The 13,458-nt window shown below is 47.5% G+C and overlaps 1 protein-coding gene across 3 annotated transcripts in view; it reads left to right on the top strand.

The window, feature by feature from the left end:
• The window catches only part of PDE4B (phosphodiesterase 4B), a 726,366-nt gene that overhangs the window by 271,092 nt on the left and 441,816 nt on the right, over window positions 1–13,458 (top strand). Inside the window, exon 1 of one of the 3 annotated variants that reach the window (XM_063939162.1) lies at window positions 4,193–4,919. The exons of the other annotated variants lie outside the window; for them this stretch is intronic. Coding sequence (XP_063795232.1) covers window positions 4,681–4,919 — 239 coding nt within the window. The 5' untranslated portion in view covers window positions 4,193–4,680. Of the gene's footprint in view, window positions 1–4,192; window positions 4,920–13,458 lie in introns of those variants that run through there. 3 annotated transcript variants of the gene reach the window in all.

The following is a 13,458-nucleotide window of genomic DNA, read 5'->3' as shown; positions in this document are numbered from 1 at the left end:
GTCTTGATGTCTACTACTGCACTTGGGGTAAGGGGTTTGCATTGTGTATTAATGCACTTGGGGTAAGGGGCTTGCTGTGTACTAATTTATTTGGGTTAAGGGGGTTGCTTTGTGTACTAATGCACTTGGGGTAAGGGGTTTACATTGTGTATTAATGCACTTGGGGGTAAGGGGCTTGCTGTGTACTAATTTACTTGGCGTAAGGGGCTTGCTGTGTACAAATGCACTTGGGGTAAGGGGCGTGCTTGTGTATTAATTCCCTTGGGCAAGGGGCTTGCTGTGTACTAATGCACTTGGGGTAAGGGGTTTGCAGTGTACTAATGCACTTGGGGTATGGGGCTTGCTGTGTACTAATGCACTTGGGGTAAGGGGCTTGCTGTGTACAAATGCACTTGGGGTAAGGGGCTTGCTGTGTACAAATGCACTTGGGGTAAGGGGCGTGCTTGTGTATTAATTCCCTTGGGCAAGGGGCTTGCTGTGTACTAATGCACTTCGAGTAAAGGGCTTGCTGTGTACTAATGCACTTGGGGTATGGGGCTTGCTGTGTACCAATGCACTTGGGGTAAGGGGCTTGCTGTGTAAAAATGCACTTGGGGTAAGGGGCGTGCTTGTGTATTAATTCCCTTGGGCAAGGGGCTTGCTGTGTACTAATGCACTTGGGGTATGGGGCTTGATGTGTACTACTGCACTTGCGGAAAGTGGTTTGCTTTGTGTACTAATGCACTTGGGGTAAGGGGCTTGCTGTGTACTAATGCACTCGGGGTATGGGGCTTGATGTGTACTACTGCACTTGCGGAAAGTGGTTTGCTTTGTGTACTAATGCACTTGGGGTAAGGGGCTTGCAGTGTACTAATGCACTTGGGGTAAGAGGCGTGCTTTGTGTGCTAATGCACTTGGGGTAAGGGGATTTCTTTGTGTACTAATGCACTTGGGGTAAAGGGCGTGCTTTGTGTACTAATGCACTTGGGGAAAGTGATTTGCATTGTGTATTAATGCACTTGGGGTAAGGGGATTGCTTTGTGTACTAATGCATTTAGGGTAAGGGGATTGCTTTGTGTACTAATGCACTTGAGGTAAAGGGCGTGCTTTGTGTACTAATGCACTTAGGGTAAGGGAATTGCTTTGTGTACTAATGCATTTAGGGTAAGGGGATTGCTTTGTGTACTAATGCACTTGGGAGTATGGTGCTTTCTGTGTACTAATGCACTTGGGGTAAGGGGCTTGCTGTGTACTAATGCACTTGAGGTATGGCGCTTGCTTTGTACTAATGCACTTGGGGTATGAGGCTTGATGTGTACTACTGCACTTGGGGTAAGGGGTTTGCATTGTGCACTTGGGGTAAGGGGCTTGCTGTGTACTAATGCACTTGGGTTAAGGGGCTTGCTTTGTGTATTAATGCACTTGGGGTTAAGGGGCTTGCTGTGAACTAATGCACTTGGGTTAAGGGGCTTGCTTTCTGTTTTAATGCACTTGGGGTAAGGGGCTTGCTGTGTACTAATGCACTTGGGGTAAGGGGCGTGCTGTGTACTAATGCACTTGGGGAAAGTGGTTTGCTTTGTGTACTAATGCACTTGGGGAAAGTGGTTTGATTTGTGTACTAATGCACTTGGGGTTAAGGGCGTGCTTTGTGTACTAATGCGCTTGCGGTAAGAGGATTTCTTTGTGCACTTGGGGTAAGGGGTTTGCTGTGTACTAATGCACTTGGGGTAAGGGGATTGCTTTGTGTACTAATGCATTTAGGGTAAGGGGCTTGCTTTGTTTACTAATGCACTTAGGGTAAGGGGCTTGCTGTGTACTAATGCACTTGGGGTAAGGGGCTTGCTTTGTGTACTGATGCACTTGGGGTAAGGGGTTTGCTGTGTACTAATGCACTTGGGGTAAGGGGTTTGCTGTGTACTAATGCACTTAGGGTAAGGGGCTTGCTGTGTACTAATGCACTTGGGGCAAGGGGCTTGCTTTGTGTACTAATGCACTTGGGGTAAGGGATTTGCTTTGTGTACTAATGCACTTATGGTAAGGGGCTTGCTGTGTACTAATGCACTTGGGGTAAGGGGGTTTGCTGTGTACTAATGCACTTGGGGTAAGGGGGTTTGCTGTGTACTAATGCACTTGGGGTAAGGGGTTTGCTTTGTGTATTAATGCACTTGGGGTAAGGGGATTGCTTTGTGTACTAATGCATTTAGGGTAAGGGGATTGCTTTGTGTACTAATGCACTTGAGGTAAAGGGCGTGCTTTGTGTACTAATGCACTTAGGGTAAGGGAATTGCTTTGTGTACTAATGCATTTAGGGTAAGGGGATTGCTTTGTGTACTAATGCACTTGGGAGTATGGTGCTTTCTGTGTACTAATGCACTTGGGGTAAGGGGCTTGCTGTGTACTAATGCACTTGGGGTAAGAGGTTTGCTGTGTACTAATGCACTTGAGGTATGGCGCTTGCTTTGTACTAATGCACTTGGGGTATGAGGCTTGATGTGTACTACTGCACTTGGGGTAAGGGGTTTGCATTGTGCACTTGGGGTAAGGGGCTTGCTGTGTACTAATGCACTTGGGTTAAGGGGCTTGCTTTGTGTATTAATGCACTTGGGGTAAGGGGCTTGCTGTGAACTAATGCACTTGGGTTAAGGGGCTTGCTTTGTGTTTTAATGCACTTGGGGTAAGGGGCTTGCTGTGTACTAATGCACTTGGGGTAAGGGGCGTGCTGTGTACTAATGCACTTGGGGAAAGTGGTTTGCTTTGTGTACTAATGCACTTGGGGAAAGTGGTTTGATTTGTGTACTAATGCACTTGGGGTTAAGGGCGTGCTTTGTGTACTAATGCGCTTGCGGTAAGAGGATTTCTTTGTGCACTTGGGGTAAGGGGTTTGCTGTGTACTAATGCACTTGGGGTAAGGGGATTGCTTTGTGTACTAATGCATTTAGGGTAAGGGGCTTGCTTTGTTTACTAATGCACTTAGGGTAAGGGGCTTGCTGTGTACTAATGCACTTGGGGTAAGGGGCTTGCTTTGTGTACTGATGCACTTGGGGTAAGGGGTTTGCTGTGTACTAATGCACTTGGGGTAAGGGGTTTGCTGTGTACTAATGCACTTAGGGTAAGGGGCTTGCTGTGTACTAATGCACTTGGGGCAAGGGGCTTGCTTTGTGTACTAATGCACTTGGGGTAAGGGGCTTGCTTTGTGTTTTAATGCACTTGGGGTAAGGGGCTTGCTGTGTACTAATGCACTTGGGGTAAGGGGCGTGCTGTGTACTAATGCACTTGGGGTAAGGGGGTTTGCTGTGTACTAATGCACTTGGGGTAAGGGGTTTGCTTTGTGTACTAATGCACTTAGGGTAAGGGGCTTGCTGTGTACTAATGTACTTAGGGTAAGGGGCTTGCTGTGTACTGATGCACTTGGGGTAAGGGGCTTGCTCTGTACTAATGCACTTGGAGTAAGGGGCTTGCTTTATGTACAAATCCATTTAAGGTAAGGGTCTTGATTTGTGCACTTATGCATTTAGAGTAAAATGCTTGCTTTGTATAGGAATGCATTTATGGTAAGGGGCTTCCTTTATATACTTATGCCCTTGGGGTAAGGGGCTTGCTTTGTATAATAATGCATTTAGGGTGACTGGTTTGCTTTGTGTATTATTCCCTTGGGATGATGAGATTTTGGAGAACAATACAACATGGTGCAAGGTGCGTAGAAGGGGAAGGAGGACAGAGCTGAGCTGAAAATGCAGGAGAGACAGAACAGATCTGGCAGAGAGGAATAACTGTCCTGTCATCCTGTAATAACGCTGCTTGTTCCTAGATTAAAATATATATATATATATATATATATATATAAAATAATTACAAAAACCCCCACTAATGCATTGTTTTCTCTGCCCCAGGTCCTGAAAATTAATGTTCATAGGACTCACACACACACACACACACACACACACACACACACACACACACACACACACACACACACACACACACAGTTCGCCACTGCCTATTGTGTGTGTTATGTTATTTCACACGGGTTATGTAAAATCACCCTAATGTAAAAGTGTTGAGCAAAATATACATGAGCTCAGCAAGGACAACTGTCGGAGGGCTGTCATCCAATAAGCGAGCAGTAGGTGGAGCCACCGCTGTTTTGGATTCAGTATCTCGGCAAGGAATTCTGAATGAAGATCTTTTTTTTTTTTTTTTCTATCCAAGGAATCTGGCCAGTGAAGCATATGGTATTGAAGTGCATCGTTTAAAAGGCAATTCACTTTTATTTTGCCTCCTCCCGGATCCTAGACGCACGACAGTGTTTGCTGATTTTAAGGATATTTTCTGTGCAAAATCGTCTCTCTCTGAGGGAGGATGGATGAGGGATTGTTTTCCAATACTGCACGAGCTGGTGCGTTCAGCTGAATGAATCCAGGGGCTGTCGGGGTGTCGGTCGCAGACAAGCCACACTCACATCAGGCTAGACTTGCAGATAAGAGCTGACACTTCAAACAGGGGATTACCTGGCTTCCTCCCATCCCTCACCGCTTTGGTACCCAACTTCTTCTGCATTTTGAAGCTACACCAGCTTGCTGTTCTGCTGCCAGCGTCCTCATCTGTGGCCGCCCATTCCGTCCCACCACTACCCTGCCTTCCTAGGAGTGAGTTGGGGGTGATATGCTTTCAGTGCGACGGTCTTGAGCGAACGCCTAAGATATGACATCTAAGGAATCTCCCAACGAGCTTTCCACCCCGGATACCGAGGTCTACATCAGGACTTTCAAAGAACATATGCACCTGGAGCTGGAACTCCCCAGACTTTCTGGGAAAAGGACCACAACCTCCCCTAAAATCTCCCCACGCAGCTCTCCGCGGAACTCTCCCTGCTTTTTCCGAAAGTTGCTGGTGAATAAGAGCATTCGGCAACGGCGGCGCTTCACGGTGGCACATACATGGTAAGGCGAGGCTGTGATTTGGGAGCCAGATGTGTTTTTTGCACTGGTGTGAAATGCAGGGTTAATACTGTTGCGTGTTGTTTGTACTCTTCGTGACCTCGGTGGATGGCTGGGAGAGTGGAAACGCCGGCGTTGGTGCAAAGTAAACTGCATGGATTTTAACTTGTGTTCTAAAACCGGTCCAGACTGTAATCCCCTATCAGTGTGAGGTTGTCGCCCCTCTTGGTTTTTCTTCCTTTCCAAAAGTGACTTTAATCTTCACTCCACCCCTTAAATTGGCTCTGTTTTCTGAATGCCCATTGGAAACGATAATTGAGGTGTTTTGGTTAATAATGTGTTGAATACCGTTGACTTCCAATGACATATACTTTGATTACAAATGATTCATACCCTTCGTTAGATGCCCAACCACTCGCAAAGGAGATAAATAGGGGTCATTTAACATTTTGTTTTGCAGGGAGTTGGGCTGAGCAATGGTTTCTCCTGTGATGTCATTAATAGGCAGGAGAAAGGCAATAACTTGCGGCATCTGAAACGAATATTGTTCTAAATGTACGCGGCAAGTGCGGCTGTGTATCGTGTATTGAGCAGAGATGGAGTTAATTCTGCAATATAAAAATACACAGAGGTGATTGTGCTCTGTTGCTGACTGGGGAGGAGTCTGGATATTAACAAATGTCAATAGGTTTGTCCTGCGATTATCTGCTTCAGCCAGACGCATGGCAGCATGGGGAGAGAATGCCGCCTGCAGATGCTGATAGTGCTGCTGTAGATAAGGGATGTTCAGGAGAATGCTGTACACAGGGTGGCTGAATGCACAAGCAGAAAGGGGCTTCGAGGCATCTGCCATCTTCACTGGCAAGCGTCGTATGACCTTAAGTCAAGGTTAAAGAGTAACCCTGACTTTGCAAGTGATGTTCAATCAGGAGATCTACCCAGCACCATTAGCAAGGGGTGATAGGGTGATGTTAGGGGGTTATGAGCAGGGATGGGGGATTGTTGGTGCATAAACTAAGAAAACAATGGTAGAGAGCAGATAATGAGCTTCAGTGTGATATTCCCAATATTATCAGTGTAAGGTTATAATAACCACAGAGCCAGGGATTTAGTAAGACACGTACACTAGGCTTGTGCCACTGACCAACACAAACATACAAAGATAGTTGTTGTTTTTTCTCATGTTGATAAACTTTCAAAAGGTGGATAAATGATATTGCATGAAAGTTATACAATGTGATATACTAAAACTGCTGTAAAAAAACAAACAAAAATTCTCTACATTCGCACAGAATGTATTCCTACCATGGGAAGCGCATCGTTCCGCCCACCTGTGCTCTAAGCCCAGATCACTCGGCATCAGTACGCAGGCTTGGGCTGCACAGCAGGGCGAAATGATGTCATTTCTCATATACAGAGATGACTTTTAGGGATACACGGAATTGGTGGCTCTGTAATCTATGGATGCACAGAATTGGTGGCTCTGTAGTATAGGGGTGCATATGATTGGTGGCTCTGTAGTATAGGGGTGCATAGGATTGGTGGCTCTGTAGTATAGGGGTGCATATGATTGGTGGCTCTGTAGTATAGGGGTGCATATGATTGGTGGCTCTGTAGTATATGGGTGCATATGATTGGTGGCTCTGTAGTCTATGGATGCACAGAATTGGTGGCTCTGTAGTATAGGGGTGCATAGGATTGGTGGCTCTGTAGTATAGGGGTGCATATGATTGGTGGCTCTGTAGTCTATGGATGCACAGAATTGGTGGCTCTGTAATATAGGGATGCATGGGATTGGTGGCTCTGTAGTGTAGGGGTGCATAGGATTGGTGGCTCTGTAGTCTATGGATGCACTGAATTGGTGGCTCTGTAGTATAGGGATGCACTGAATTGGTGGCTCTGTAGTCTATGGATGCACAAAAATGGTGGCTCTGTAGTATAGGGGTGCATGGGATTGGTGGCTCTGTAGTCTATGGATGCACAGAATTGGTGGCTCTGTAGTATAGGGGTGCATAGGAATGGTGGCTCTGTAGTGTAGGGGTGCATAGGATTGGTGGCTCTGTAGTCTATGGATGCACTAAATTTGTGGCTCTGTAGTATAGGGATGCACTGAATTGGTGGCTCTGTAGTCTATGGATGCACAGAAATGGTGGCTCTGTAGTATAGGGGTGCATGGGATTGGTGGTTCTGTAGTCTATGGATGCACAGAATCGGTGGCTCTGTAGTATAGGGGTGCATGGGATTGGTGGCTCTGTAGTAAAGGGATGCACAGATTGGTGGCTCTGTAGTGTAGGGATGCATGGGATTGGTGGCTCTGTAGTATAGGGATGCATGGGATTGGTGGCTCTGTAGTATAGGGATGCATGGGATTGGTGGCTCTGTAGTATAGGGGTGCATGGGATAGGTGGCTCTGTAGTAAAGGGATGCACATATTTGGTCGCTCTGTAGTGTAGGGATGCATGGGATTGGTGGCTCTGTAGTATAGGGATGCGTGGGATTGGTGGCCCTGTAGTATAGGGATGCACGGGATTGGTGGCTCTGTAGTATAGTGATGCACGGGATTGGTGGCTCTGTAGTATAAGGATGCACAGGATTGGTGGCTAGGTAGTATAGGGATACACAGAATTGGTTGCTCTGTAGTATAGGAATGCATGGAATTGGTGGCTCTGTAGTATAGAGATGCACATAATTGGTGGCTAGGTAGTATAGGGATGCACAGAATTGGTGGCTCTATAGTATAGGGATAAATGGATTTGGTGGCTCTGTAGTATGGGGATGCACAGAACTGGTGGCTCTGTAGTATAGGGATAAATAGATTTAGTGGCTCTGTAGTATAGGGGTGCATGGAATTGGTGGCTCTGTAGTATAGGGATAACTGGATTTGGTGGCTTTGTAGTATAGGGATGCATGAAATTGGTGGCTCTGTAGTATAGAGATGCACAGAATTGGTGGCTCTGTAGTTTAGGGATGCACAGAATTGGTGGCTCTGTAGTATAGGCATGCACGGAATTGGTGGCTTTGTAGTACAGGTACAAATAGATTTGGTGGTACAGTGCATCCGGAAAGTATTCACAGCGCTACACTTTTTCCACATTTTGTTATGTTACAGCCTTATTCTAAATTGAAATAAATTCATTTTTCCCCTCAAAATTCTACACACAATACCCCATAATGACAACTTGAAAACTGTTGTTTTTTTTTTGTGTGCAAATTTATTCAAAATAAAAAACTAAGAAATCACATGTACATAAGTATTCACAGCCTTTGCATGAAGCTCAAAATTGAGCTGAGGTGCATCCTGTTTCCACTGATCATCCTTGAAATGTTCCTACATCTTAATTGGAGTCCACCTGTGGTAAATTCAGTTGATTGGACATGATTTGGAAAGGCGCACACCTCTGTATAAGGTCCCACACTTGACAGTCCATGTCTGAGCACAAACCAAGCATGAAGTCAAAGGAATTGTCTGTAGACCTCCGAGACAGGATTGTTTTGAGGCACAAATCTGGGGAAGCGTACAGAAAATATCTGCTGCTTTTGAAGGTCCCAAATGAGCACAGTGTAAATGGAAGAAGTTTGCAACCACCAGGACTCTTCCTAGAGCTGACCGGCCATCTAAACTGAGCAATCGGGGATGAAGGGCCCAAGTCAGGGAGGTGACCAAGAACCCGATGGTCACTCTGTCAAAGCTACAGCATTCCTCTGTGGAGAGAGGAGAACCTTCCAGAAGGACAACCATCTCTGCAGCAATCCACCAATCAGGCCTGTATGGTAGAGTGGCCAGACGGAAGCTACTCCTTAGTTAAAAGCAAATGGCAGCCCGCCTGGAGTTTGCCAAAATGCACCTGAAGTACTCTCCGACCATGAGAAACAAAATTCTCTGGTATGATGAGACAAGATTGAACTCTTTGGTGTGAATGCCAGGCGTCATGTTTGGAGGAAACCAGGCACCGCTCATCACCAGGCCAACACCATCCCTACAGTGACGCATGGTGGTGGCAGTATCATGCTGTGGGGATGTTTTTCAGCGGCAGGAACTGGGAGACTAGTCAGGATAGATGGAAAGATGAATGCAGCAATGTACACAGTCATCCTGGATGATGTGAGGAGGGGAATTGAGGCAGCAGGAAACCACATGATGAGAGTTATATAGTGGGAGCAGGGTCTCCCAGCAGCACAGAGTATATCAGAAGATGAGTGATGTGTCAGTGAGGACAGGTCTGCATGTGACAGGGGCAGTGACATGATGTGAAGAGGGGAATGGGGGCAGCAGGAAGCCATAGACTGAGAGTTATATAGTGGGAGGAGCAGGTCCCCCAGCAGCACAGAGTATATCAGGAGAGGAGTGATGTGTTAGTGAGGACAGGGCTGCATGTGACAGGGGCAGTGACATGATGTGAGGAGGGGAATTGAGACAGTAGGAAGCCACAGACTGAGAGCTATATAGTGGGAGGAGCAGGATCCCCAGCAGCACAGAGTCATCAGGAGATGAGTGATGTGTCAGTGAGGACAGGGCTGCATGTGACAGGGGCAGTGACAGGATGTGAGGAGGGGAATGGGGGCAGCAGGAAGCCATAGACTGAGAGTTATATAGTGGGAGGAGCAGGTCCCCCAGCAGCACAGAGTATATCAGGAGAGGAGTGATGTGTCAGTGAGGACAGGGCTGCATGTGACAGGGGCAGTGACAGGATGTGAGGAGGGGAATGGGGGCAGCAGGAAGCCATAGACTGAGAGTTATATAGTGGGAGGAGCAGGGTTCCCAGCAGCACAGAGTATATCAGGAGATAAGTGATATAGTAGTGAGGACAGGGCTGCATGTGACAGGGGCAGTGACATGATGTGAGGAGGGGAATTGAGACAGTAGGAAGCAACAGACTGAGAGCTATATAGTGGGAGCAAGGTGCTCCAGCTGCACAGACGATAATGTGAGGCACCTGTGAAATGTGTCTTTACAATGAACAGCCCATACATCAAGATTTTTTAGGTTTTTTAGAATAGTAAGTTCTATGGAATGAACAGTCATGATTTAGTGACAAAATGTCAACCTATAATTTGTTACACTAAAGCTGGCCATACACTTGTCCGATATGGCCGCTTTTCACCTGATTCTGATGGATCAGGCCTGGAAATCGGGTTAAAATTGGCGCATTGGGGCTGAGTCGGTGGTCGGACGTGCTGCACATAGGATAAATCGGAATCGCAGACATCAGGTGCTCATCGTGGCTAGTTTTTTTAGCACCTGCGATATATCGCATACGATTTCTCGGATGTCTTAACTTGAGTGGCTTTTCTCTGGACGCTCCCACCCGACCGCCCACCCAGCAGCAGCAGCAGCAGCAGAAGCATGCGATATATATCGTATGCGATAAATCACATGTAAAAATGGCACATCAAGTACCAAATCGGATGGAAGTGCTAACGGGGAGCTGCCGGTGGAGTTCAAGGGAAATCGGATCCGCAGTAATGTATGGGGGCCTTAAAACTGTAAAGGTGCATACACACTGTGCGGTACGCTCTATTATCACACAGTGTGCTCCCTTCCCTCCCAGGCCGCCTGACCGATTGATACAGCAAACAATATCGCTCAGTAACGTCACGCCGCGGCCGGCCTGTACATGTGGCTTCTGACTATATTGTCAGATTGAGCTGCATGTACGCCCAACAGAGGGGTACGCTAACGACTCCCGGGAACGAGCATCAGGCGTCGTTTGCAGCATACACCCTGTGCGATATTTTAGTCAGTATCGCTCAGAAGGGGAAAATGAGTGATATTGACTAAAATTTGCACAGTGTGTATGCACATTAAGTCAATACATGGAATTTGTAGAAGTGTTTCAGGAACAGGTTAGAGTTGCTCAAAGTGCCAAATCCACATGTAAATATTTCAGTGGGGGTTATCAGACCTTACAGGGCAAGCTCACCCTACCGCAGATTCCTGACTTCTCGCTGAGCCATTCCTTGACGACCGTCTCCATGGTGCAGTTGTCAGTAATGATTTTGAACTGACTAGACGTTGCCGAGTGGCTGTCAGCTAGGGAGGCTAATTGAAATACAGTATGGAAGGGGAGATGCAGCAAAGCATTGGGCGCTGCATCCGGGAGATTGACGTTCGCTATACTAAGTAGGAGAAACCGTTGCCGGAAATATCAGTCTATAATATTGTACTGAAGAGAGGCACAGTATATTGTAATGAGCTACCCAAAACACTCTGTGTCATCTTGTGTCCAATGGAAGAGCTACAACCATCCTAGGAGGTTATTCCTGCAGCCTGTGACCTGAAGGGTCTATTTACTAAGCTTTGGACGGAGATAAAGTGGCGAGAGATAAACTACCAGCCGACCAGCTTCTCCCTGCGTTAATGTATAAAGCACAGCTGCCCCCTCCTGGAACCTGCAGCTAGTCAGTGCACACGCACAGGCCCCAGGCTGAAACCATTGTAGACTCTAGCTTTACGCCAGACAATAAATCCAGTAGAATGTCCTATGTGTTCAGAATGAAATCACCCAAAATGAGCAGAACAGTTTGCATAGTGGCTAGCATTGCTGCCTCACAGCCCTGAGGTGGTGAGTTCAATTCCTGAGCAAGGCACTATCTATGTGGCATTTGTATGTTCTCCCTGTTTTTGCATGGACCCCTCCTCCCCAAAAAAAACAAGAAGAAAACATACAGGTAGTTTAATTGGCTTTGGACATAAAAATTAACCCTTATTTATCCATGTGGCAGGTGATATAATGTACATATGCATGCTTTCAGCTACACAAGCGTAATGCATGTATAGTATATGAATAAGAAGACAGAACATCAACCTGCCGGATAATAGTACAACTGCCGATGACACGTAAAGGACTTGGAACACCTGACATTACTGTGCATGCTCAAGGTGACCTGACACAGGCGTACTCAAACAGCGCTGTGCGAGGGACCTGCCTGTGGCTCTGCCGCTCATCGATTTCTCTCTGACCGTGTTGCATCTGCAGATCTCTCTGAGCGTTGGGATCGCCCTCAGCCCCTTCCTCCGTGCCCAGTGTCTAATACAGTCCTGGAATAATCATCGCTGCTAACTCAGGTGTGAATCTGCCCAGCATTATCGTGCGTCATCTGCTAGAACAGCTGGCCACTGCATAAACCACTGGGGCGCGGATTGTAATTGTATTCCATATATGGTGTAGTCTGCCTTATAGCGAGCGCTATAAATCTATGTAATCGCCATGCCCCAGAGTCAAAACAAGTAACTCATTTTTAGTTAGTGATATTAATTGCTGTACAGACAATTAAAAAAACCACAAATCAGGGCCGTACGTCAGTAGAAGGGTGAAAAATGACAGGCAGAGCAGAGACTGGAGCCGACGCCAGTGATTAGCCTGTGCTCTAATAAGACCACAGGCTGATCACCAAAAAAAAAAAAAAAAAATAATTGGTGGCTTGCTGCCCTGTGACCCCGGTCATCTGGTGTCTGCTGTGAAGCGGCATCTCACTTTACAGCAGACATCAGATGGACGGGGTCACAGAGCTGGAAGCCGGAACTGGAGAAGCGCACCGGGACACCGATCACCGGGTAAGTGGAGGGGTGGTACCCGGCAGTACATGCACAGGATATTTTTTTGTAAAAACTACCCCTGAAAAAATGCTGCTGAGTGCATTCGCCGGGACACAGCTCTCTCTCAAGCTCTGTCCGTCCATGCGATAATTGATGCATTCAATTTATCGCATTGTGGATTGGGGCGATTTTATCACATCTGAGATGCGGCTTGTGATTAATATGCCCCTGAGTGACTACAGAATTATAGACTGTCCAAGGAGCGTGCAAGGCTGCCTGTTGCACATTGTGTTGCTGAGATATGTACTTTTACCGTGTGCACTTAGCTGGCAACAATTGTAATTGCAGTGCGGGAAACGAGCGCAATTTCCCAAATTGTTGCTAAAACTCGTTTCTGCTTGGTTGCTATGAAAAAAATGTAGAGCTTAATAAAAAGTTCTGGTGAAACTCTAATTTCATCAGGGAGACTGTCTGAGCGTCTAATTTTCCCTTCCTCTAGGACAGTGGTCAGGGAACAGGGGTAAATTACCCCAAATTAGGTAAAAATTAAATTCCTGGGGGTAATGGACAGTCGCGCTGCCGAGACACAGCCCTGTCCAGCACGGGGTGGCTCGCGATGTGACGTGCTGACGTCACACCCCCTGCGCTGTGTTCCTGGCCGCCCTGTGCTGTGCTCCTGGCCGCCCTGCGCTGTGCGCCTGGCCGCCCTGCGCTGTGCTCCTGGCCGCCCTGCGCTGTGCTCCTGGCCGCCCTGCGCTGTGCTCCTGGCCGCCCTGCGCTGTGCTCCTGGCCGCCCTGCGCTGTGCTCCTGGCCGCCCTGCGCTGTGTTCATGGCCGCCCTGCGCTGTGCTCCTGGCCGCCCTGCGCTGTGTTCCTGGCCGCCCTGCGCTGTGCTCCTGGCCGCCCTGTGCTGTGTACCTGGCTGTGCTCCTGGCCGCCCTGCGCTGTGTTCCTGGCCGCCCTGCGCTGTGTTCCTGGCCGCCCTGCGCTGTGCTCCTGGCCGCC

This window comes from Pseudophryne corroboree, chromosome 9 (assembly GCF_028390025.1).
Source record: "Pseudophryne corroboree isolate aPseCor3 chromosome 9, aPseCor3.hap2, whole genome shotgun sequence".
NCBI lineage: Eukaryota > Metazoa > Chordata > Amphibia > Anura > Myobatrachidae > Pseudophryne > Pseudophryne corroboree.
The sequence above is the reverse complement of the archived record's forward strand: the minus strand, read 5'-3'. Positions and strand labels throughout refer to the sequence as shown.